This window comes from Parasteatoda tepidariorum, chromosome 7 (assembly GCF_982258835.1).
Source record: "Parasteatoda tepidariorum strain Cologne lab strain chromosome 7, Ptep-v5.0, whole genome shotgun sequence".
NCBI classification, from domain to species: domain Eukaryota; kingdom Metazoa; phylum Arthropoda; class Arachnida; order Araneae; family Theridiidae; genus Parasteatoda; species Parasteatoda tepidariorum.
This window is the reverse complement of record NC_141761.1, coordinates 49,404,627-49,431,636: the sequence shown is the minus strand read 5'-3', so window position 1 is coordinate 49,431,636 and position 27,010 is coordinate 49,404,627. Positions and strand designations below refer to the sequence as shown.

Sequence of the window (27,010 nt, the reverse complement as noted above, 5' to 3'; positions counted from 1 at the left end):
TTATTTTCTTTAAATAAAAAAAAAAACTTTTTTCAGACGTTTTCATTATAACTCAGTAATTTTAATAGCATTTCTGTTGACTTAATTCTTTTTTCTTGGCTTTTTCTGGTAATTGAAAAACTGAGATGTTCAGCTTTAAGAAAATTTTTCAAAAATTAAGATTGATTTTTATGTTCTCTGTTTCGCTTTTTGACATTTTCAAAAACGTTCTCGATTAGCCTTATTTTTTAGAGTTAATTTATGAATGCGTTTTTCCACGAAATATTATTCTCAGTCACAAATAAAGTGCACAAAAAGTGATTATTTAAATTTTCGATCTGAAACTCGCGTCGCAATAAAAATTTGGAATTTTCAAAATTACGTAGAAAAGCAAAAATAACTGTTTAAAAAAAATCATTTATATTTACGATAAATTCGGCTTCAAGAAAGCGCGTTAAACGTACATTTACTAAGGAATCTGTTAAAATTGATTGTGTCAAAACGTGATGACTTAAAAGTGCGATTAAAAATTGCCATTTTTTAAATTTTTTTTTATTGTGTTTAGAAGCTCTCGCGGGCCGCACTTCAGTAGTCGAAGGGCCGCATTTGGCCCGCGGGCCGCAGGTTGTGCACCTCTACTGTAATAATAGCGAAATATTCTTTCAAGTTTGTCGTACATTTTTTTTTGTTTTAGCTCTCTCCTCAGTAGGAGCATGTGCACTTATGCTAATGTTTTGTGGTTTGACTTTAATATGTTTTTTCCGCATTTATCCATTGATGGGCTCAAAATCTATTTTACTAAGTCTTATTTTTGCACTTAAAGTCCATAACAAAAAGATATTTTTTTCCAGCTATAATATATACACGTTTTCTTGTCTGGTTTATTTTTCCCTAGCCATCTAACATTCTACATTGCTAGAATGTTTAATTTATATTTTGCAAATTCATCTGTTACATTTTTCAATGCCCTACTTGTGTAAATTACAAGTACATTCCAAGTGTTTTAGACTCGGTTTCTTTTTCATTCCATGTTGTCTAAGGGAGATCAGTTCAGTTTTCACTATTTGAATTTTCTGGTAATTTATTTTTTCAACTGGGTGAGGTTGTTGGTCTCGCACACTCAGAGAACCAGGGAGTTACTCTTCATCTGGTGCCTCATCAATGACCTGTCTGACTTGAAAAGTTCTACCAGTTGCTAGGCTAGCTCATACCAGCATAGCTCATAAGGTTTCAGACACATGCAAGCTCTCCCACCACAACAACATTCAAACAACAATCAATCAAAATAAGATCATATGAAGATTCGCTTATCACATGCTATGTTCATTTTCAGACTTGCGCATCTTATATAGTCTCTGAACATAAACCCTTCCCAATTCAAAATACGAAATTTTCTGCAATTTCAACATGTAGCCTTTACTAAAGAAAATAAAAAGCGTGAGAACATCGTAGTAAGTGCTATTCATAAGTGTTAATTATCTTTTTTTTTATTGACTACTATAAAGGAATTTGTAATAAATTATGCTAAATTTTGATACTAATTAAATTTAATAAAATTCAAATTTGCTTGATAATTCGTGTATATTTTTACTATTAAGAGAAATTTCACTATTTATTTGAACTATTTGTGTATTTACTTTCAACAATAAATACTTGCAAGTTTGCAACTGTTGAATTGCTAGACAATTTTGCACTGTGCATGCATATTGTTTAAACAAGAATCCTAGACTACCCTGTTTTAGTATATGATGTGCAATCACAGAGAGTCTGCATTTAAGGATCCAAGTCTGCATCCAAAAGCTCTTTTGTAAAGTGATAGTGAGTAAAAGTGATAGTGAGCAAGGGTAGTAAACCCTAGTATATTTTATAACATTTCAGTTTCTGATGTTTAATTAATATTTTGTGTTGTGTATATAATTTAAAACTATTATGAATATTGATTTTGTATCTCTAGGTGCAACTTCAACTTTTGACTGCTATTGTTAAGTTGTTCTTAAAGCGGCCAACTGAAACTCAAGAATTAGTACAACAAGTTTTAAGCTTAGCCACTCAAGACAGTGACAATCCGGATTTGAGAGATCGTGGATTCATTTATTGGCGCCTCTTGTCTACAGATCCTGCTGCAGCCAAAGAAGTTGTTCTTGCTGAAAAACCTTTAATATCTGAAGAAACAGATTTACTTGAACCTACTTTATTAGATGAACTTATATGTCACATCAGTAGTTTAGCATCAGTGTATCATAAACCTCCATCTGCATTTGTTGAAGGCAGACTAGGCCTTCGAAAATCTCTGCCGCCAAGACAAAATTCGTACGTTATCATATATTTTTACATTTTGGCTTATTAATTTATTTAGATTGTTTTTTATTAATATACCTTTTTTTGTGGTCTAAATATATTCAAAACTTGCTTTGTGCCCTGAGCAAATTGTCATTTAGTCTGCATTGATTAAATAATTCTGTTTGCACTCAAAATTCAAGAACAAAAAGAACAAAGGAAAAAATTATGTATGGAAAAAAGTTTCAAATTATGGGCTATTTATTTTTAAAATATTTAAACCACTTTTTTTGATTTCTTTTTTAAATTTAAGAAAGAAAAACCAACTTTTTTTATTTTCTGTAAAACAACCTGCAACATCTTCAAACTTTGTCTATCAACTATCTGACCAAGTTCTTAGAAACATTTGCACTAAGGTGTGAAAAAATTACCCATTGTTTCAGTTGGGAATTTATTATGATAGTTTAACAATCTATATTCAGTTTTTTTCTATTTGTAAAGTTTTGTGCTTTTCTTACAAATCTTTACTTTTTGTTTTCCCACACATTCCTTATTGTAGTCTTGGCTCCACTGAGGAACACACAACTGGTAGTCCTCTTGCTGTGCCAGAACAACCAGCTGTTATTCCTACCGGTGAGAGTTTAATTGGTGACCTCTTGAGCATTGATCTGAATGCGCCTCCAGTTGCAGCTGTACCTCCTTCTGTTCCAGTTGCTGCAGCAGCTCCACCAAGTTCTGCTGTAGATTTACTAGGAGGTGGTCTTGACAGCTTTGTAAGTATTGAAGGCTAATTAAATACTATCTTTTTATTTCATTGAAAGAAAACTGCACAGTTAATAAAAGTGACTGTTAAATAAGTATACATTTAAATATTGAACGTTATTGTTTAATCAGATTAAGAAGTTCATGGGCTCCATGTTCACTTTTTCCTTTATTAACTCACCGTTCAATAAGTTTTTTAAAACCTTGTCTTTTTCTATGAAATTTTTTTCCAGGTATTTTAATAAAAAATATATGAAATAAATATTATTCACTTATAGCTAATATATATTACAAATTAATGAATTTCATCAATTTAAGAAATTAAAAAATTTATTCTAGATGACAATTTTTGAATTGTATCAAGAAGTTTGAAACTAAAAGATAATTTTGAAAAGAAATTATATGACTTATAAATATGATGATTAGGTAGGGAATATAAAATAGCTAAATTGATAATATAATTGATGGCTATTTTAATATAGCTTTTGACATATAATTGCATCAGAATTGTTGAAGATAATAGGGCCTTTACACATTTGAAGTTGAAAAATATTGTGCATAAAATATAAAATTGTTTAAAGTTTATTATTGCAGTGTAGGAAGATTCCACCATTTACAAATGTAGTATTTACAGACTTTAAACTTGTAACTAAGTTAAAAAAAAATTTGAGCAGTTCTAATAATTTTTTTGAAAATAAGTATTTTTACTCCCATGCTTAGAAACTTTAAGATGTTTAAAAATCTTAAAAAAGTAAAATTAGCTGTTAAAGACACAACATGTCTGTAACACTAAGTTTTTAATTTTTTCTATTTTCTAATTTTTCTAATTTTTTATATATATATATATATACATATAAAATATATATATACATATACACAGTCTGACCTCGATATAAGGTCACCCTAAGGGACATTACAAAAGTGACCTTATAAGCGGGGTGACCTTTTAACCGATTCATTAGCAGTTCGTAATTAAGCACGTAAATAGTACACATTAGGATTTTTTAAAAATGGTAATACGAACGAAAACGATCAGCCATGAATTAAATATTTAAGTCAATAAATTTTAACAGAATTTGTAAAGAATTAAAGAAAGTTAGATTTTAAAAAAAAATTTAATTTAAAATAAAGCTGTTTACAAATTTCCTCAAAGTGTACATACATTCATTACATCTTACCTTATTTAAAATAATCATTTATGCAGGTCTGTCTCGTTTTTGGTCTCATTTTTCTACCAATGTTTTATAGATTTCGTAACTTCTCAAAATGTTCCTCAGCTCCCTTATGGATTGTAAAAAAATTTCGTCTCACATTTATTGCATTGAAAACTTCCACTTGGGTTACAGCTACTGTCTCAGGACCACTGTCATTGTCCTCAGTGTCCACAACTTGAGAAACAATTTCAGAAATTGTAGCTTGTTTGTTGACTGCAACATTTTCCTAGAACTCGAGAGGAGTAATTGCCTTGTAAGGAAGTTAAATAGGCTTTAGTTAGAAAAGAGCTTCCCTCGCCTCAGATAAAAATGACCTTATAAGCGATAGCAATTTTTAAAACTTGACCATATATCCGATAATCTGTAACAAAGAATTCCTATTCAGTGAGCCGGGACTTCGGAAAGTGACCTTATATGCAGGCCGACCTTATATGCGGATGACCTTATATCGAGGTCTGACTGTATATATATATATATATATGTATATAAATTAATGACAATCTCTAAAAATTGGTGCAAGTGTAAATGACACCAAAACTTATTTTGAGAAAAAGTATTAGAATTGCTCATACTTTTTAAACTGAGTTATGTGATTTTAAAATTTACAAATATGACATACCTAAATACAGAAATTGTCCTATAGTTATGAATCTGTTCTTAGTTTGAGTAATACTTCAATCATTATCTTTAAAGTTTGTCTATTTTTCTATATTATTAGACTCTCCTTTAATTTATAAAATTCTTGTATTTGATTTGTTTTTCATATAACTTTCCCGGAAAAAATTAATTTTGGCTTGTTGAATGTTTTACTTAAAGGAATTATGAAGCATTCTTTTACCTTTTGAAATATTTTTGTACATTTTTAGTTGGGTGAGATTGGAACAACAGAAACTACTACACCTCAGCCAAATGTTGGTGCTGCTGGCCTGTTAGATGATATTTTTAATGTTGGGCAGGCTCCTTCATTCTATACTCCTCCAAAACAGGTATTATAATGCGAAAATTTAATTTCATGTACTCTTATAATATATTTCACATATTAGTAATGTTCAAAATATTTTTGCATTTTTAGGTCTGGTTACCTGCTGCTAGAGGAAAAGGATTAGAAATTGCTGGCACTTTCACTGTTAAAAACAAAGAAGTATTAATGGAAATGACTTTTTATAACAAAGCCATGCAGGCTATGGCAGGATTTGCAATACAATTTAATAAAAATAGGTAATCCAAATGTTTGGTGTTAATATTAATATCATTAATGAGCAATATTTATTGATCGCTCGGATCAATAATATTTTAATGTAGTATTAGTTATACTTTTAAAAGTTGTTGGATATTAGAATAGTAAAAACAAATTTTTCAAACTGGTTATCCATTTATTATTTCAAATTGTATTAGATTTTCTTTTCAAATTGTGGGGTTGAACAGTCCAGATGTGAAATCACTTCAGTAACCACTTGTGAATTTCTATTTTTAAGTAGTTCCTGAGCTTTCATAAATTTAATTTCTGAAAATGTTTTCAAATTTTTTAAAAATTGGAAAATTAATAGATCTTTATGCAATAGATCTTTATACAATACTACCCTGTGGCAGAATCATGACGACATCGTCGCAGAACTTTACAGTTCTTGCAGAGAGATTTTTCTTTTGGGAAGTAAAAAAATTTGGTTTGCTTTTCTGCTGAAATTTGAATGTAAAATTTGAATCGCGCATATAAATGACTTTTTTAAGCGCTCAATTTATGCCGATATCGTAAATCCATTTTGATTGTATTTGAACAGTTATTAACACTGATTTTCATGTGGTCTTTTAGATATCCCGATATATTTCAGTCTATATTGGAAAGTCGAATTGCGCATTGATTCTATCGTTTTTTTTTAACAAATATTGCTTTTGATTTCCACATAGGTTTTAAAACCTGATATTTTTATACGATATTATTTATTACAACAATTAAATCTTGAAACGAGACATGCATTTGAGTAACCTCTTTCTGAAGAGTCCAATTCGCCTGATTTAGTTGTCTATCTGTTTTTTGGTAATTACTGCCATAGATTTCATAATATTTAATTATTTTTGTAATGTGATGATGATTTGCAAAATGCGATAAAGCCCCCCAACAAAATGCTTGAATATTGTCTATGATATTAGAATAAAAAAATATTACTTATTAAAAAAATATATTGATTTTTTTTTGTTTGTAACCTTAAATTTGTATCAATATCTTTGTTATTATTGAAAGTATCTTGCAGAAAATATTAGTACTAGAGAGTTTTGCAAAGAAAGCCTGAAAAAATTCTGCCACAGGGCAATGCTATAATATATTACTATACTAATAATATATTATAATACTTTTTTTCCTATGATTGTGTTAGCTTTGGTTTAGCTCCAGCAAAAGCTCTCCAAGTTCCCTCACCTTTCATGCCAAATACAAGTGTAGATGCTACTCTTCAACTAAACACATTGGGTGCTGTGCAAAAAATGGATCCACTAACAAATTTACAGGTACTATTTTATTTATTCCATTTATGTTTTACACTAATAAAGGAATAAAAGTAGTCTGTCTATGCCGGATGTTCTTTGCCTAAGGAATATGAATTTTTATTAATTCATATTAAGCAACAAATAATACTAGTATAAATTATGAATGGATAGTGAACCTGGCATTAGATATATTTTAATTGGTGCTCCAAAATCTATTGTGCATTACGTAAAAATATTTTTCTTATTTGTATACCTTTTACATTAAGATGTACAATCTTACTTCGATAGCAAGCTGCAAAACAAAGTAACTTAAGATGAAACATTGAGAAAAATGTTTAAGGTTTTTGTTACCACCAAAAGTATAGCAAAGGAATTATATATTGACGGATAATTTAAGTGCTGAAAATTTTAAAGATTGATAAAGAACTTTAAAATTTTCAATTTTATTGAAAAATTTCCTTCCAGTTTTTACCTTTCATGAAGTTTGCAATCTTGTGGTTCATAGGTTTCCTGATTAGAAATATTTTGCTGCTATTCTGATTTTCAGCTTTTTTGTTCTGATATTTCCGATTTTTTTGGTTTGGAATTTTTTATGCAAATATAAATGCTGATTTCAAAAGAAATCAATTTGAAGAAACAATTTTGATTTTTAATCCATATCTTTTTATTTCAACAATGAAGCTAGTAAAAATTGCAAAATTTGATAGTTCAAACTAGGGAACCATCCACTACTTATAAAACATAGTTCAGGCACAGGACTCCTCAGTTCAAGGTACCTTGAACAAATTAAAATTAGTATTAAACTTCTTCTTTGCATAAGAATTGTTAAGTACAAGTTAAAAGGATCTAGGTTTATTTATTTATAATATTCTATCAGTTATAAATTTTAAAAAAATTTCATCCTAATATTAATTTAAATTTCCCCAGGCACATTAAACCCTGTTTAGCCTTAGGATTTCTTGCTTCAAACTTTTGAAATTATTGAACTTAATTAACATTATTACGTTATAAAATTTTTATGTGGATTTTTTTTTAGCAAATGCAGTAAATCTTGTAGAGTAGGCATAGCTGCCAACTGTACTGGATTTCCCAGTAGACTACTGAATTTTGTCAGTTTCTCCTGGTCTACTTGTATAATAAAAATTCTCCTAGTTTTTGTACATTTAAGATAATTCTCTAAAAGTGAGTAATTTTTCTAAAAAAATCCGTAGTGAAATAGTAATATTATATAAATATTACTAATATATTTAAATAAATATTACTTTAATATTTAAATAAATATTACTAATATATAATGAAGCAAGTCTCATTTATAGAAATCAGTTTAAAACTCTTTTTGTTCTAAAATGTTCAATTTACTTTTATTCAGAACTCTCTTTTTAACTTAATTAAAAAATCTTAACTATTTTTTATGAATTAAATGTTTATCACTATTCAAAATAAGTAAATATAATACATAACATTTCAATCGTATTTAATGGCAATCATGACTAGTAAATATTAGTTTTTCTATTTTGATGACTATAAAAATCCTTAAAATTCCCTATTTGTGAAATATTTAGTACATTATGCAACAATTATGACACCTGGTGGCTGGGTGTTCACGCTGGCCTGCCACAGGTCTTGGGTTCAATCCTCGGGCAGGGCAAGGTTGACTTAGCCTTACATCCCTTTATTTGGTCGATAAAATGAGTACCATGAGTAAATAAGTCGATTAATGAGTAAATGCTTGGGGACTAAACACTGGGAGTTCTGCTTTTAGCTGACCACCAGACCAGAACATCTCCTTCTGCACATCAGAGCCCAAGGTCAAGAAAACTGGGATGGGCACAGTGGGCCTTGGTCCTCTTTGGGATGTCGTACCACTGAATTCAGATTACGCAACATTTATCGTAAAATTTATATTTTGTTAAATCTACTGGATTTTTTCCTATCCATCTTAGCAGCCATGGTAGGGTTTTGTTATCTCACAGTTATTAATTCAGTTGTTTCAATCTTCATTTGAATTTAGATTTGATAGACACCAAACCACTATATAGATATCGTAAGATTTTTCAAATGATGAATAGAGGGATTATCCCAATATCCAACAATCTGGAAAAATGGTTTAGTTTGGTTGGAAAATAACTACAATTTATATCCTTTCACACTTGAGGAACTGTGGTTCAATTCCTGGTGGTGCCTTGAAGCCCTCCTGGCTTCAGATTGCTGGGTATCATCTCGCCTGGGAAGTAAATGCAGGTATCCGCGCTCCTGGAAAGTCATGAATTTTGGTCTTCAACAAAATTTGTCATGAAATGTCATGATTTTAACTATTTTTTTAAAAAAAAGTCATGGAAAGTCATGAATTTAGGTCGCCAAAAAATCTAATTATTAAACTGCAATTTACCCCTCCCCCAATTTCTTGGTGTTCCGAATACCTGAATTTGTAACAAACTCCCCACCCTCAGTCATATTTCATTAAAATATAAAATGTTTTTATCATGTTCTTTACACATTGTCTTTCAAAAAAAAAAAAAAAGTTATTTCTAGAACAAATTATCTTTTAAACCTCTGTGATTTCAGAATTTTTATTATTCATTTTTTTATTTTATCAATTTAAAATTCTAGCTGAAGTAAGCCAGTGATTGGGGAATTATTTTTATTCTGAAATGAGAACTGAAAAATCAGAAGTATTTCTCTCCTTTCCCTTGAACAAGAAAAGTATCTTTAGAATATAATCTTGTGGAAAAAGAAGAAAAAAAAAAACTTTTGAGCTATTTTATTGCTTCAAATCTTTATTTTCTCTGTTTTTTAAATTAAAAATCTATAAATATGAAGATGCAGAGTATAACAGTTTTGGTTACACCTATAATTTCTATTAATACAGTAGGAAACCGATTATCCGGAACCATCGCTATTCCGGATAACTGATTTTTGCGGTTTTCTGAATCGCTACAAAAGTCTTTTTTTTTTTTTTATTGTTAAACCCAACTAAAAAAAAAAAAAAATTTGGAAATAATCTTGAAAAAACGAAGTAATACACTAATGATTATTTCCAAAATGATGCTAGGGTAAACATCTTTCAAAAAAGAAAGAAAAATCCTAAAATCTATGAGGAAAAAAAATTTTTTTTTAAAAAAAATAGCGGGAAAATGTATCGAATTTCGATCCGGTTTTTTGGTTTTCCGGTTTTCTGATTTCCGGATAACGGGTTCTGTACTGTATTATTATGAAGCTTTTTTAAATTTACTATTGTGTTTTTGTCGGAGAAAATAGTTACTTCGTAAAGTCATGAAAAATTCTTGGAATTAGTCATGGAAAGTCATGAATTTGAAAATCTAAAATGTAGCAGATATCCTGTAAATGCACAAAGAAGATCATATTGCCGTTATCATGCCATTGGTCACAAAATTGGCAAGGGAACTCGAACCCATAATTTGTCTACCACTAAGGATATTTTACGTCAGCATTTTGATCGGTGCGAGCTGGGTGCAGAATTTGAATTGACCAGCTATCGCTGGGGTCGAATCCGGGTCACCTCATTGGGAGGCGAGCGCTATATCCCCTGAGCCACCACGGCTCAAAGGCATGCATATAATGTAATACCTTTTTAGCATTGTACTTTTTTTCTTTCTTAATCCTTTGCATTCAACTTTCAGCAAGCCAATGAAAAAATCTAAGCACTAAAATTTTTTAATACATAATATAATTTTTTTTATATAGTAACAAATGATCACAGTATAAAGTGGTTACTAATTGTTGCATTATGCTAACTTACCTCTTAGTCGCTAATAAACTGCAAAGGATTAATTCGTAATTCTATACAATTAGAACTTTCTCCTTTTTTATGATTTTATTCATTCAACTATTATATTAATAGATGGTTTTAAATAAATATAGTTTTTTGATGAAGATAATATTCTTTTTTTCTTTAAAAAAAAAGTATACTCAAATTTAGTATTCATATGGAATTCCTTTTCATGTGGCAAACTAAGAAATATTAATGTCATTCTGTCTTTGAATGGTCAAATGAACAATCATATTAAAAAAAAGTTTTTTCTTTTTAGGAAATGTTTTTGTTTCATTTTTCTTAAAACTGCAGATCTGTAAAAATAAGTATTAAAATAAGATACCGAATAATTATAACAACTAATTTCTCTTTGTCCTTATTTTTAGGTTGCTATCAAAAACAATGTTGATGTATTTTACTTTAGCTGTTTAGTCCCGTTGCATGTGTTTTGTACTGAGGATGGCATGATGGATAAAAGAGTGTTCCTTTCTACTTGGAAAGATATACCAGCACAAAATGAAGTTCAATATACAATAGATAACATAGTTTTAAGCACAGGTATACTTGTATTATGTTTGAGAATTATAGCTTTTAAAAGTTTCAATTATAATGCATGTTTGGAAAAAAATAATAATGTAGCTTGTTTATTTTAATTGATAACTACATATTTAGTAGTTCTATGTTAAGGTTTAAAGATCTTATAAATTCCTCAAGCGATATTATTTCATAAATGAAATGAAATATAGTCTTAGTCAGGGTTGGGTTTTTGACGTCAAAAAGTGGTTTTTGACATGACAAGGGTATAATACTGGTTTAAACCGTCAAAAACTGAAGTTTGCAAAGAAAATATATAAACTTCAAAACTACCAACAGTTGCCATGCATTAGATTGAAATTTAATTATACTATAGGTAATTAGCAGATTTTAAAATATTTTTTTAATTAAAATTAAGGTAAAATAACAGATTTAAAAATCTCAGAAATTTATATTCAAATGCATGTGCAGAAAAATTTTGCACAAAAATTGTTTAAATATTTATATTTAAAAAAAAAATTTTTTTGTTGATACTTAAGAAAATTAAAAGTTTATTACTATGCATTTTTGACATATAAGGAACATATAACTAATATTTATAAGGAACTTACAAGTTATGTTGTATAAATACAAACTTGATACAAGTGTATAAATTTTTTTTTAATGTTATACCGAATATCTTTATTATCCAGTATGTTAATTTCAATTTAAAAGTAGTTATATTTATGAATAATGATGAATATAATTCATATTGTTTATTATATTTATTTATAATTATTACACTTATCATTTTAAAACAATTTTTATCTCTTAATTTTTTTTTCTCCACTTGTATTAAGAATACAAATAATGCATATCTTGAAAGCAAGAAGTAATTATTCAACAGCTGAATATTTAGATATTCAACAAAACTATATCATATTCAGCAAAATGAAATTCACAAGTATTTGGATAAACTAAATTTTCAGCATAGTAAATGAATAGGCTGAATATACTGTAAATCGACACTAACTACTCTGTGTATTTAACAGAAAGCACTTAAATTTGTATTGTCTTATGTTAAAAAGATTATTAAGAAGATTTAAAAGAATATTAAAAAGATTTTTCTTTAAAAGAAGATGTCTAATGTACAAAACTGCTAATGTTTATCTTTAAAAATGTCTAATTTTTAGTATAATCTATACTATACGCTAAATTTGGTTATAAATAAATTTCTTAATAATATCACTGCGGATTTTCAATAACACATGAAAATGAATACATAATATTACAAAAGATGTGAGTTTTAAGTACAAGATTTTGGTTACTATTCAAAATATAAGTGTTTCTTCAAAATTTTAAATTTATTTTTTCTAGAACATATTTAGAAACACTATCCCTTATAAAAAATATATAAATTTTATGTATTAATTAAATTTCACATATGAATATAGGTTTTTGACATTTTCGACTTTTTTGACAGTGAGGTTTTTGACGTGACGGTTTAAACCATGGTTTAAACTGTCAAAAACTGTCACGTGTCAAAAACCTGCCAACCCTGGTCTTAGTAAACAAGCATGCATATATTTACCTTTTTGTAATCTATGCAAATATAACTATATTTAGTGTAAGTAATTTTAACAACAAAATCTGATAATTATCTAAATATACATCTATTATTGTTAAAATAACTAAAAAGTGAATGAAGTTAAATGTTTTTAATTGAAAATTTACAGAAAGTTTTATAAGAAACAAAATAAGCTTCTTAATGAAGCGAGGAAAAAAAGGGGAGAAATTCAATTAAAAAGTTCAGTTGAAACTATGATTTCCGTATAGTTGGCGTGTGTGATGTTGGTTTGGGAAACACATATTTTTCATCAATTTTTTTTAATCGAGTAAAAGGTAAATTAATTCGATAAAAATTGAACTAATTATTGTACTTAGTATTTTCAAATGTCCCCAAAAAGAAGTCTTGCATAGTTTACCAGACATGTACTTACTCACACAGAATTTGTTTTATTATTTTAAATTAAGTTATAACTTAAAGCTGCTGATATTTTTATTTGTTATCCATGTTAAATTGTAAAATAACTTCAAAAAAAAATATCAATAGTGTTTTCTTTTAATTTTTATTTTTATCAAAATATGCAACTTATGACAATCTAAATTTTTAAATTACATTATTTTATTGTAAATGACCAGTATTATTTTCCTTTCAGATCAAGTGTCTCAAAAATTACAAAATAATAACATATTTACTATTGCTAAGCGTAATGTAGATGGTCAAGATATGCTCTATCAGTCATTGAAGTTAACAAATGGCATATGGGTTTTAGCTGAAATGAAAATACAGCCTGGTGTAACTGCTTTCACTGTAAGTTAGATTTTTGAATTTGGTGATTATTTATTTACTTAAATGTTTTATTATACCATAAAAGTATGTGGCTAGTGACTTTGTAAGCTAAATATTTGGTATGAATCTGAAAATTAATTGTTTAAAAAATATTGATTTAGTATTAATGCCTGTTTGACTTAGCCATTAAAGTTAAGACTCATTGCTGAAATGCCCTTAAAAAATTAAAGCTTACTATTTTAATAAGTTAATAAATATATAATACATCAATAAAAAATACAATACATAAGATACATCATCAAATCATATTGATAAGATACTCTGTTGAATTTTTTCTTCATGCATTCATATTTAGATTTCATTATTAAGCTATTTGTACACATAAATTTATAATAGCATTAATAATTGAATATTTTTTTGTCTTATAATGAGGGAAAAACATTCAAATTTCCATCTTTTTTCTTTTTTTAAATCTAAATACAAGGTGGTTATTCTTTAATTTTCTGTTTTGTTACATTTGTTTTATGAATTTTTTTTTATACCTACATTCAATAGGCTATCAGTTGTTTGACCGACTGAATATAGGTGAAATGTAAATGTAAAAAGCAGAAAAATAAATTTATGTGAATAAAATATTCAGTATTAAGTAAAAGACACAGTTAAGTATATGTATTTTTTAAAGTATCTTGTCATGTTAAGGTTATTTTTTTATTAAAAACTTATAATTTTTCAATAAAGGCAGCGGAAAAATTGTTATATTCAGTGTAAACATTTATTATATGACATTACTACTTATGGATATGTGTATTTTTAACACACAATTTTTTGTACTGAATTAGGAAACTTAAATATATTTCTTGTCACAATATAAAATTCTGTTAAAAAATGTCCATTAGCATTATTTGTTTTGAAAAATTATGATAAACAGTATTTTATAACTGAATATCTTAGTGGATGTATGTACATGTTAAGTAACATTTTCGTGAATATGGGCAGCTTTTGTGCAGAAACTTCAGAAAGTTATTTAAAATAACATTTCCCGTTGAAAAAAATTTTTTTTTTCCTTTTAAGGGTTTGACTGAACTAAATTCTATTCTATCTGTTGACTATGTCATAGTCAATAATATTTTCAAAATGCCATTTAACATGGTCTTCCACTAAATTCTTTATTTAATGCCTGTTTTGTATTTAAAACATATAATAATGATGTTTTCTTTTACAGCTATCTTTGAAGTCACGTGCAATGGATGTAGCGAGTGCTGTTCATCAAGCTTATGATTCTATTTTGCGTAATTAGTGTTGACGCTAAAAAACGAACTTATAAAATTTGAGTTATGTTTTCATACATTATTTCATAGTTATTGAGCTAAATGTGGTTCAGTGTTCATTAAGTGTATTCATGTTACATTCCAAATTAAATATCTATAGAGTTCTTTTGTGTGCATGTGATTTATTTTTTGGAATTTCATGTTGGCACCTATAAATCATTGTGCTTTATACTCTTATTACATTTAAACAATTGAAAATAATTATCTTCAGAATCTATCCCAATTATGCAGGATAAGCCCTAAAATATTAGTCTGTTTTCCTGCAATTGACATAATAAGTTAGAATTTTTTTTTTTAAATTTTTCAGTTATTCAATTAATAAAAGAATTTTTATATCTTTTCCTTTTATTTTCCTTGAAAACTTTATTTTTTGTATTGAATGTAGAACATAATTAAAAAAATTTCATTAAAAATTATTGAATATTTTAATTTCTTATAACACTGTTTCTTTTTTTAAATTAACAATTCCTCAAGGGCTTTACCTTCTTCAGGTAAATACGGGTCTCACAACCCCGAGGTACCTAGTGATATTTATTCGCATTGTTGAATTGATCTTAGTTCAATGTTTGATTTTATTAAATACTAGTGGGCTGCGCCCCCTGCTCGCTGACGCTCGCCAACCCCCGAAAATTGCTACGCAATTTTATATGGTTTGCTTCGCAAACCAAGCTCGCTACTAACTTAGGTACATTGCAAATGCACAAAATTCTAAGAATACAAAACAATCATTAAAATCCATATAAAAACTTTTCTTTTTAAAAAAATTGCATCTTTTTAGAAAATACTAAGTCATTAAAATAAATTTGAATTCAAATAAATGACATGTAATTTGTTAAACATATTAGAAATGTGATATAGTATAATTAGTGATTTAAATAAAAAATCGTCAAATAAATTCGTTATATATAAATTCGTGAAAAAAAGCGCTTTCGACAAAATACTAAAATAGAGATCTATCGACAAAGACTACTCACTTCTGCCAAGCTTAATAGAATGAGATCGCCGCAGCTGATGCTCTCTGGTTATTTCAGTTTCCGTTTTTAAAAGAGCTATATGTTGAGCCACCTCAGCTAGATTTGGCTTGTGACATTTTTAGCGGCAATCATTGGTTGATTTTCTAGCGTTGCCATTTAGGGAGTTGTAATGAGGCTTTTTTTTTGTTGCCGTGTAAGAGAAATAGTAACGTAAACAAAACAAACGTTGCCAGCGGCGGAAAAGAAATAAAGCCAAAATTTGGGAGCCACATAAGAGAATTATATATATTAGATTGGGTTTTATTGCAGTTGATTAATAAATCAGAATTTTTTTTTTTAAAAAAAGTGTTTTAGTCATTCAACTTACAAAAGAACTTAAAGTTTTATTTTTAATAGTATAAAATACAGTTAAAAAAATAATTGTTTCTGCCACGTAAGGTAAAATATTGGTAGAGATATCACAAATTGTCTCTAAGAATACCTCTTGTATGAGCTGTGAGGGCTCATGGGATAAAGCGTTCGCTTTCCAATGAGGCAAACCGGGTTCAAATCCCAGTCGATACAAATACCGCATTTGGCTTGCACCAACCACAGTGCCGAAGTGAAATATCCTCAGTGGTAGATGGATCATGGGTTAGAGTCCCCTTGCCGTCAGACTAACCATGGGAGGCTCTCGTGATCTTCCTCTCCATGTAATGCAAATGCAGGTTAGCTCATCAAAAATGGCATCCGAGATTGTCACAGAATATCATTGTATCTGTTTGTCAACAAAACAAATAAGAAAACGTAGTTTCTAAAGCAATAAATTTATTTTAAAACATATTAAATTGGTAGACAAACTGTCACAGAGTGACTAACAAAAAGAATGAATACAAAATAATCGGCTTCAACTGAAGCTTAAATAATCTTTAAACAGATAATGGATGACGTCATGATCCATGCCAGAACGTCAAAAGCAAATGAAAAGAAACTGGCCGTTCAATGCAGACCATGACGTTACCGACGTAAGTTGAATGCATGAGATCGGCATCATAAATGACTGACAAAGATTGAACCTTATACCCTTTATTTTTATGTTATTTAATCAAAATAGAAAAACCCTCTTAGCAATTTATTTATCTAACAAAAAAGTCATCACGAAGGCAAATTTCTCCCAATACTCGATCCTGGAGTTCCCTTGTCTTTTGGATTGAGTTCAAAGTTACAAGGCTATGATGTTGAACATTAGTAGTAGTGATAACCCATAAAATTGGGTGGGCTGTTCAACGACGGTTATAAAATAAAATATAAAATGCCTCTTGTGTCCTGAATCACTCTATTGGAAATCACGAAAGGAGCACACAAGCACTAACACAGTTGTTAACTGAAAATCATATGCATTTGAACCATGAGTGCAATAGACACGAATCAAATTTATCCAAGTACATATTTCGTTAACAATATTTGTGCTTCTGTCGTATTAATCAGCGCAAAATAATCTTTTAAACTTAGGCGCTTTAAACATACACTGTACTGCAATTAATAATGTAAGACATCTTTATTATTTTTGTCATTAAAAGATTAATGCTTGTTGTATCATTCTTAATATTTAAACTTTATATAAATATTATCCAAATCTCAACTAGGTGTTTGGGGTTTTGGTGTATGGAATTTGAATAAGGCCCCTAATAATATAATTATAGTACAATAATTTAATATAATAAAATAAAAATAGGTATTCATAATATAATAAATTAAAATAGAAATAATTTGGTATTTTGTAGATCATGATCAATTTGAAGTGAGAAAAATTGAAACATATCAAACAAGGATTTTATATTTCTTATACCTGGAAAAATATTTACTAATGAAAACTGGTTTGAACCTTTGAGAGGAGAATATATATATATTTTGAATGTCAGAAAATTACTAAGACGTTCTTGTGTCATAGAATGTCGGAAGTAATTCTTGAAATTTCAATTTTGAAATCTCAGCTTAGGCCATAGGTACAGTTAAGTTCATACACGAAGTACATACACTAGGATTGCTTGAAGTCAAAAAATTATTTGATATCTGTGAAACTTAACCTTACATCTAAAGAGAAATTCTTTCTGATAAGATTTAAATGTCGGCGAAACTTCTTTAGAAAACGTTTTGAAAAAATTTTCAGTTTTTATTTGGAGTTGCTTTTTATATCAGTGGGAGAAGCTAAACAAAAAGGTGCAACTTAATATGAATTCACTATTAACTTCATCTCCTTTAAACAACTATGAAGTTGGGATCAAATTACATCTATCATTGCATAGAATGTTGTCACTTAAAACAAAATTCTAGATAGCATGTATTCTAAAAGCAACTGATGCGTATATATTATTTGAGGGATTTGTTGTTCCAAAACTTAAACCCAAGGTCAGCATTCTTAGATATCATTCCATTTTTTACTTTTTAATCTTAACTTTTGTTTATTATAAAAAAAAAAAAAAAACACGTTTTTTTATTACAAAGCAATTTCTACGATTTTCTTTTGTGCACAATAGTTAAGCATTTTTAAGTTTGGTGGTTATTTCTACTCAATAATGGATTTATTTTTTGGAGTGGGGATGTATCAGTCGTGAATAAAAAAGTTTTTCGCCAGTGCCGATTTTTAAAACTTCACAGTTATAATGTTGAGTTTACAGGGTCCCTACTGTCTTGCTTATTCGTGGGCCATTTCTTCTCTAACTTTGAACTTTTCCTAGTTTTTTCTCTTCTTATTTGCAATTACACAATAGCCTATAAGTAAATATGTTTTATTTTGCTAGATTTAGTAAGTTTCCAGACATAATGTCGAGAAAGTGTTTGATTTGAGAGTCAGTCTGTAAGATAGGACCACCCTCCAATACACTGGCTACTTCTTTTGATAATTGTAAAAAGACGACCTTAAAATTTTAGGAAATTTTCTGTGTAAGGCATTTATAACCAGATTTAAACTAACAAGTTATTTTCTCCTACACTCTATAGATATTCCACATGGTCCCTTAAAAATGATGCACCATCCCTTAGCTATTAAGATAAATATATGAAGCAGAGTATTTTGAAGCTGTGAACATTTTCCCATCTTAAAAGGGAATCGGCTAACTTTATAGGTATATCTCATGTAAGGATACTGGGGTATCGTCCAGAGTATTGCTTCCTTAAAAGGGAAGAACATGTATTTTATATATTTGAACAAGGAAGGGGTTCATATAGATGTCATTAAAACGATTTTTTAAGTGTTTATTACTAAATAAAAGATGTAGAAAAAATTTTAAGACTATTTTTTTAATGAGTAGTTAGAGAAAATATTAAAAATTGTCATTTACAATGGGGGGTGTTTGAACCCCCTAAACCACTCCATTACCAACGTCCCTGACACAAATATTTAATTTTTAATGAAACACCCTACAGGGCAGTTTTTGCCGAGAGTATCCTACTTTGAAGCATTTTCTGACCCAGTGTTTGAAATTTAAATTTAAAAAACAGTGTTTTAGCTGTTACTTCCAGACTTTAACAATTTTACTTGGAAACACCTCATACTAAATTAATACCTTACCTCAAAGACAACGGATTTTATAATTCGATTTAGTTCAGATTTTAGTAAATTGACCAGTTTTTACCTGTTATATTGATTTTAGCCAAATTACTTAAGTTTTAATTAGGTTCTTTTGATTTTAACTAAGTTTCGAATCCACCTTGTGTTTGGAATTTAACCAAGTTATTTAAATTTTAACCTAGTGCTTGAATTTTAACTGTTACTGTTAACTGAATGTGCAGGAGGTTTTTGATGCCTAGTTTTTGGCGCGGTATTCATTCCTACATTCAACCTACAACAGGCGACCTACATTCAATTCAATTCTTGCGCCAAAAATTTACCTCACTCACTCCGGCAAGTGCATTTTGTACGATCGTGTTGGTTAGAAGTAATCTCAAGTCCTACGAAAGGGTTAGAAACTTCTTTTTTTTTACTGTGAAAATTAAAGGCCCTGGTAACTGCTGGCACAAATTTACTTTTTAATGCATAAAAATAGTAGAAATTCAGATTTCGTTTATGGACTGTTCTGGACGTGACCAATGCAAATAATTAATATTCCAGTTCACGTTGTAATTTTGTATCTATGCTTAAAATATCGTTGTATCATCAATGAGAAAATACAAAACTAGCTTTATAAACATTTATATAAAGAAAAATGTATGAAAAATTACAGTTCTTAATTGTTCACCGAAATCTCTCGATTTAAGATTTTGAATAACATTCACTTTTCCATAATTATGAACCATAAATTTTAATAATATCATTATATTAAAAAAAATATTTTTTGTCTCTCATTGTTATTTTATTGAAAAAGACCCTAAAAATAAATGTCAAATTTAGTGACGTATATGCGTTATTTTACTATTAAATTTAATAAAGAAATTGGAAAGTGACAGAAGCTTAGTTGTAATAGCCTGGTAACACGAAACACGTAAAATGCGCTTTTATGTATTGTTACGAATCTATCGTTTATATTGTATTTTAAGACTTAAGAAACAGAAAAGAACTTCAGAACAATTAATCAAAATAAGTTGACTAGCTTCAAAACTTTGTATTATGTTTTCTATTAGTTTGAATTTTTTTTCTTTCGTCAGATTTGGAAAAAACTTTATGATAATCTATTTCTAATAAAGGAAGCATGAAACAAATTTAACATTACGTAAGGAGGCATTCTTCCTTTTAATACAATTTACTCGGCAAGAGGAATAATGAAAAAAAAAAAAGTAACGTATAACTATGTTTATTTTTTTCGTCTTTTAAAGAAAAGATATTTTGGATTTTTTTTTTCTGACTGAGATAATTTTGCTTATCTTTTTTACTCTGTAATTAAATTCTGGAAGAGAAATATAAACGTTATAGAAGTTACGACTTGTTTTATTTGAAAGCATGGAAGTGAATAAATTGTTTAAAAGCGTGGAATAATATTGAAACTCTATTAAAGTTTGAAAAATTTATCATAGTTATTTTGTCAGTTGTTTTCATATTTATGTTGCTTTTTTTTATTTTTTTTAATCTTAACATACAGAAGTATTACTTGAGTTGTAATTATTGTAAATTTCCGAGATCAAACTTGTATGCAATGACTAATGTATCAATTCAAAGCAATTTACGTATGCAATTATTTAATTAAGTCAAGCCATGCTAGTATTACATATTACATAAGTGAAGAGTAGTCACACATTAAGGTTGTAAATTTTTCTATTATAAGATTATTTTTTTCTTTTTAGAAAGTTTGACCCTTTGGACTCCAGATTCCTTTTACAGTTAAGAAAAAGACGCAAACTCTAAGAGTTTACAAGACAAAACCCACTGTTTTCACAATTACAATATAACACCTAGAGCTAGTTCATTAAATAAAGTGGTTACTGAATATTAAAGTGTAACAATTTACATCAAAATATGTAAAGTCAACCATTTGCAATTTCTTTAATGAACTAGAATGAATTTCTGCTCCATTTGCATCGCAATTGAAATATATTAAAATTATAGGTTCCACTTGCGAGGGACATTATTGAATTTTATTGAAACTTACCTTTCTAAAAAGGATGAAATTAAATATATAGATAAAAGAAAATATTAGGATATTTACTTTGTAATTTAAAAAGTATATATTTATGTTAATTTAGTTTTACTTAAAAAAATTGTTTTTCACCAGTTTCAACAGTAAATGTAGGTAACTAATTTTGTCAAATGTAATTCTTTTGCTGAAAATACTCCTTTTTTCAGCCAGGAGTAGATACTCATGAAATAACCATTTCTTTGTCTTAGTTTTTAAATAAAGAAATGACTTTTAAAAACTTACATAGCATTGCTTATTATTTTACAAAATAATATATTTGCTTTTATCATTAACGAAGCCTAATTGCGATGTTTTGCATTAAACTCTACTATTTTTTTTTGCTTCTAAACCTGGCAAATTTTCATGGCTGTTTTTAGTTCTTATTTATTTTTATTAATCTTTTGCATTGAGTCAGAATGCAAGAAATTTATCCGTAATTAGGTTTTATTGATATACAAGTTAAAGCCCCTATTCGCTCAATCTACAAAAAAGTAGGCATGAGGATTTTGATAAACGAAACTTTGGTTTTTGTGTGTAAAAATAAAGAAAATTGTTGCTTTATTTTTAAAAGAGGTTTAAAGAAATATTTTTCCTTCTTCACTAAAGAACGAGTACTATTTACGAAATGATCAGATAAGAGAAATGATTAAAAAAGGAAAATGAAGCGGAGAAATAGATACACGGTTAGAGAAAAGAAATAGATTCTTTTGGACTAAACACATTTTTTCACAAGTTATGATGATTAAAAAAATTGAAAGTTGAGATGAGTGAGAGAAAAGTGTATTTAAAATGTTTTGGTAAATATATTTTTTCTATAAAGCAATGCTGAGTTAAAAAGTGCTTCGCTTTGTAACTTTTTTTTTTACAAGAGTATGTTTTCGCTTTTTAAAAATTTTATTGGGAATCATTTTAGAACAGATGCATTTAGAAATAATTGTTTTTAAAATTTCTTTATTAAATAAAGCAATTTTGTTTTACCAAACAAAGGTTACATACGAATGTACTCTATCTATTTTATTTAAATCTATCTATTATCTATATTTAAATGTACTAAAATTCCCCGCTCTTACCAAACCCAGATTGTTTGGTTTTCATCATTATTATTTTCTTGAGTCTACAGTTCCCAGAGAAACAAAGAACATTTTATTAATAAATTATATAGTTATTATAGTTTTATGCAAAAGTGAACGTAATGCGATAAGTGATGAACTAGGTATGAAAAGTACTCAACTGCATTTTAAATTTTTTTTTGGAATGCAGAATGTGTGATCGAATAAGAAAAAATAAATTAGACTTATTATAGTTTTTATCTCTCTAGAAAAAACTTTTTTTTTATCTCTTTAGATCAAAAAATCGTAAGGGTCACTATTGACTCTGCTGTTTTGATGTTCAACGCAACGTTGCGTATTGCTTTGCTGCGCTAAATCTATAAGACATAGGATAGGGATGGCGAACCAATGGCACGCGTGCCATTTATGGCACTCGACGCAATATTTTGGGCACTCCACCGATCACAATTGTTGTTACACTGTGAAGCACATGTAACTATTAAATTAAAATTCACAAAAAATAAACAAAATAATAAACAATATTAACAAAACAAAAACTAAATTAATGCTAAAAAACAATTAATAACCATAAAAAACAAGCTAACAATAAATAACTAGCGAAAAAAATTAACAGTCCTGCTTAAACTAACATCTTACAGCCTAATATAAGTTATTTGTCATCTAATCTGCATCAACAGAAGTCACACTAATGTTACTTGAAAGTTGAATCTGAGATATTGCAAAATGTTTTTTTTTTAATGTAAATAAAGAGTTTTGAGTTGATAATGTTTACTATTATTGATTTTTCAGTAATCACGAAGTCAAAATAATTTGACGGCACGTCTATGACCTCATTAAGCAATTTTTTAGCAAAACTCTACCGCAAGCTTATAGAAGAATGATTTCGAGTAAGATAAGTATAATTCTTTGCAAAAACGGATAAATAATTAGTATTGAAAGCGAAATAGGCGAGAAAAAACAATGCACGAAATAAGCTCTTGAAATTGCAATAACTTTCTAATAAGTTGGAATTGAAAAAGAAAAATAAGTCTATAAATAAATATCGTACTTTCAGAATGTCAAATTTTAATTTCATAGTTGTATTATTGTATGGTATAGATCAGCCTGTATGGTTTTTTATTATAAATTTAACAGCTAATTATCAGAAATCCTCGAACTAATTATCAAATTTATTTAAAAATAATTTTTTCAATTTCCTCCTACTACTTGTGCCTTTTCCGAATTATCATCGTAATTCTAAGTAAGTATAGTCTTCTTCGTAAAGTTTCTAACTCTTTGAGCAGCAAAAAAAAAAAATTGTAACGTAACATTGCATACTCCAAACATCGTCTGCTCTTAAGATATAAAGAGAGATAAATTTGTTAAAGATTATAGAACTTAAAGACGTTATTTCAAAACTACTAGTATGGGATACTAATTCTAGCTACAAAAAGATTTAAACAGATGAAATAGTTCAGAGCTAGCATTTATGAGAATATTTGGTTGTGAAATTTCTTTGAGGAAAAAAACTCTTATTTTTAAGTGTTGGCTTTCTTTTATCAAGCATAAACAGCAGTTCAGGCAATCACGGCTTTTGTGCTAGAAACAAAACTAAAATGTCAAATATGGATCCTATTTTGTGCAATTCCTCAACTCCTTTGGCTTATTTACATATTAGAATATCATATTTGATATTCTAAATATCTGATTATCTAATTCTATATAAATGTAATATGGCTAGACGCACAAGATTTAATGCGTAATTTATCAAAAGGGACATTCAGTTGTAAATTAATATTAGTTAACTTCTCTTTAATATTATATCTTCATAAGGGTGACTTTGTATACAGATTCCGTAATGCGTGAAAGTTATTATTATATTTTTCAAAAACATATTTTGTAAGTTTGTATTCATGCCTGAAATATCTTAATACTAAGTATGAAATTCATAAAAATAATTTTCTTATTCACAAAAAACCCTGTGTAAAATTGTAATTTCCAATTTTCCTTCTAACTTGGAATCAACACTGAATTGAAATTTATCTTTTAGGAACGTAAAATGTTTTTAGGAAAATACTTACTCTTTTCTAGGTGATCATTATTCTTCCATCTATTCATTCCATCTATTAAAAACAGTAGCGTAATATAACAGTAAATACAATTGCATCGTTGTAGTACAGAGTACTAATACACTACTCAGAACAATTAAAGGATATTGAGGTAGTAAGTTGATTTTGCACCTGGAGAATTGTTTGAATTATTAATACATTATTGACAGATGTAGTCGGCTATATGAGATAAAAAGGAAATTTGTATGGCAGAAAAAAATGCGTTTTATTGAGTATTTGGGTACAAAAAGAAAAAAACACAATTTGTGCAGATGAGAAAAACAAATAAAAAAAAGGTATTTCCTTAAAAGAAAATCCTTTCTAGTAGGGGGGTTTGGTAAAATTAATTTCTCAGTGGTGTTTGCGTTTTTGATGTTAACACGGACCCACGAACAAAAAGTATTATAGTAAAAATATTGATCTTTCTACTATGTCGGTTGTTTATGGTGTGGTATTGCCAATTCCAGATATTGTTCCATTAAATTTGACATTAATTTCCAATGAGTACACCCACCCGGATGAGAAGAATCTGATAAAATTACCGCACTGCATGGTAATAAGATTTCTGAAAATCATTTCTGAAATGCTTCGGTAAAAGTTACCAAAAGTTGTTTGATGTTCCCACAGAGCCAGAAACACGACAAATTTTACCATCTTCTGGTACTTTGGACCATATTTTTTCTTAGTGCGGTAACAGAGAGGTGCGGTGCAGGAACAACAAAAGTTTTCTTATTTTTATTTCCTATGAGCTGCACAATCAGTCTTCCCGATGAGCAGACCTAGTGCTTTCTCCAGAAGTGGTATTCACTCTTTCAGGACCACCACAACGGGTGAGATACCGTTGGCCATGTTAATTTGGACGTCTAGTTTCTGCCAAACTAGATGACAGCACCGAGACTCTATTTGGATGCTAAAGTGCACTAGGAATTTAATTTTGCCGGAAATGCCAAGAGCCAATAAGGCACTGCAGGGTTCTTTTACATGCCGCATAATCATACGACATGGCCGCTGAGGATTTTCTGCACAACAAAAATATATATTCATAAATTTTTTGCCTGATCCAAATGAAATTAGAAACATTACCATTATATAGTTTTTTCTCCGCGTTTATTTTCCTCACAGATTGATGTTACATTTGTCTTCGGTTCTTGCTCAAAACAAAGCATAAATATATTCCATAGACAAAAGCACTCAGTAATTTTTTTCCTTTTTAGGAAATTTGGATATAGCAAGCTTCATAACTTTTTATTACCTGTCCTTACAAGTATGCATCAATGATTATTATTTAAAGGAGAAGAAAACTTAATGTTTGTCTTTCCGAAAAGTAATTTATTTATTCCTCATGAAAGGAAAGATTATCGTTTAAGGACATGCAATTTTCGAAACAAGTAGTACTTATTATGAAACATCCTGAGACATATCGAAAACATATCGATAAAACGCTTACTTTATGCAAATCATTCAGAGTCAATTTAGTAAATTATGCATTAGAGCAAGAATTTTTTAATTTAATAAATAAGGAGTGAAAAGAACCTCGTTTCATACTTTAAATTTTTTAAAATCTCAAACAAATGAGGAATAAAACTTATACAAATGGAAATAAAGGAGTTTTCATGTACAGAATTACAACAAAATGGAAACTTATTATTAATATTCCAAGTATTTACTATTTATAAAAACGACTCTAAATGCTTATTAAATTAAAACATCCTTTCATAAATTAAAGTTGAGCAAAGTTTGCTGATAAAGTTCGCTGCTTAAAGAAATTATCTTTTCGTTAAATAATATGAAGTTAAGCACAAGTTTATTGACTCCGAAGTACTCTAGTGCAGCGGTTTCAAATTTTTTTTTTCGCTATGGAACCAGACTACGCATTGGACACACCCGCTTGAAGCACAAATATTGAATTTTTGCAGAGAATCTCTTACAGTAAAACATTTTCTGACCCAGTGTATGATAATTAAACCTAAAAAACGATAGTACTTTAACTTCGAATTCCTTACTTAAACATTTTTATTTGGAGACACTCATCCAAACTTAATACTCTACCTTAAACATATCGGGTTTTACAATTTGATTTGATCAGTTATAACCAAGTTAAATAATTTTAAATTAGTTATTTTAATTTTTTAGACAAGTTGCTCAATTTAGCCTAGTTGCTTTGATTTGAACCAAGTTACAGTAATTTGAAACTAGTTTTGGGCGTGGTATAGCTAACCCATGGCTCGTGCACCAAAAATTTCAGTCAATCGTGCTATGGAACCCTAAATGGTTGACTTTCGTGGCGGAACCGCCCCAGGCTTAATGAATAAATATTATAAATATAGTAAACATATAAATAAACAAAAAAAGTTTTAAACATTTTGAAAAATATTCAATAATTGAAATTTTATTATTTATTTTGAAATCATTTAGTGAATGAAGTTAGAATAAAATTTTTTCATCATCTTGTTTTATTAAAAGTCTTCAAATCGGGTTTTTTTTGTCAGATATTTGAATTAATATGTTCAGAGCTCAAACATATCTAATTCTTAATTTGATTTTCTTGTCTAGTTTTTAATTTGATTTTGTAGTTTAGTTTTTAATTTAATGAAAACTGAAAATGAAGGAGC

At 28.6% G+C, this 27,010-nt stretch overlaps 1 protein-coding gene across 3 annotated transcripts in view; it reads left to right on the top strand.

The window, feature by feature from the left end:
* The window catches only part of AP-1-2beta (adaptor protein complex 1/2, beta subunit), a 43,303-nt gene extending 28,519 nt beyond the window's left edge, over positions 1-14,784 (top strand). For all 3 annotated transcript variants that reach the window (XM_016051896.3, XM_016051897.4, XM_016051898.4), the window contains exons 13-20: positions 1,934-2,289; positions 2,816-3,029; positions 5,099-5,218; positions 5,305-5,450; positions 6,605-6,734; positions 10,872-11,043; positions 13,218-13,372; positions 14,574-14,784. In XM_016051896.3, coding sequence (XP_015907382.1) covers positions 1,934-2,289; positions 2,816-3,029; positions 5,099-5,218; positions 5,305-5,450; positions 6,605-6,734; positions 10,872-11,043; positions 13,218-13,372; positions 14,574-14,648 — 1,368 coding nt within the window. In that variant the 3' untranslated portion in view covers positions 14,649-14,784. The remainder of the gene's footprint in view (positions 1-1,933; positions 2,290-2,815; positions 3,030-5,098; positions 5,219-5,304; positions 5,451-6,604; positions 6,735-10,871; positions 11,044-13,217; positions 13,373-14,573) is intronic.
* Positions 14,785-27,010: the final 12,226 nt, after the last annotated feature.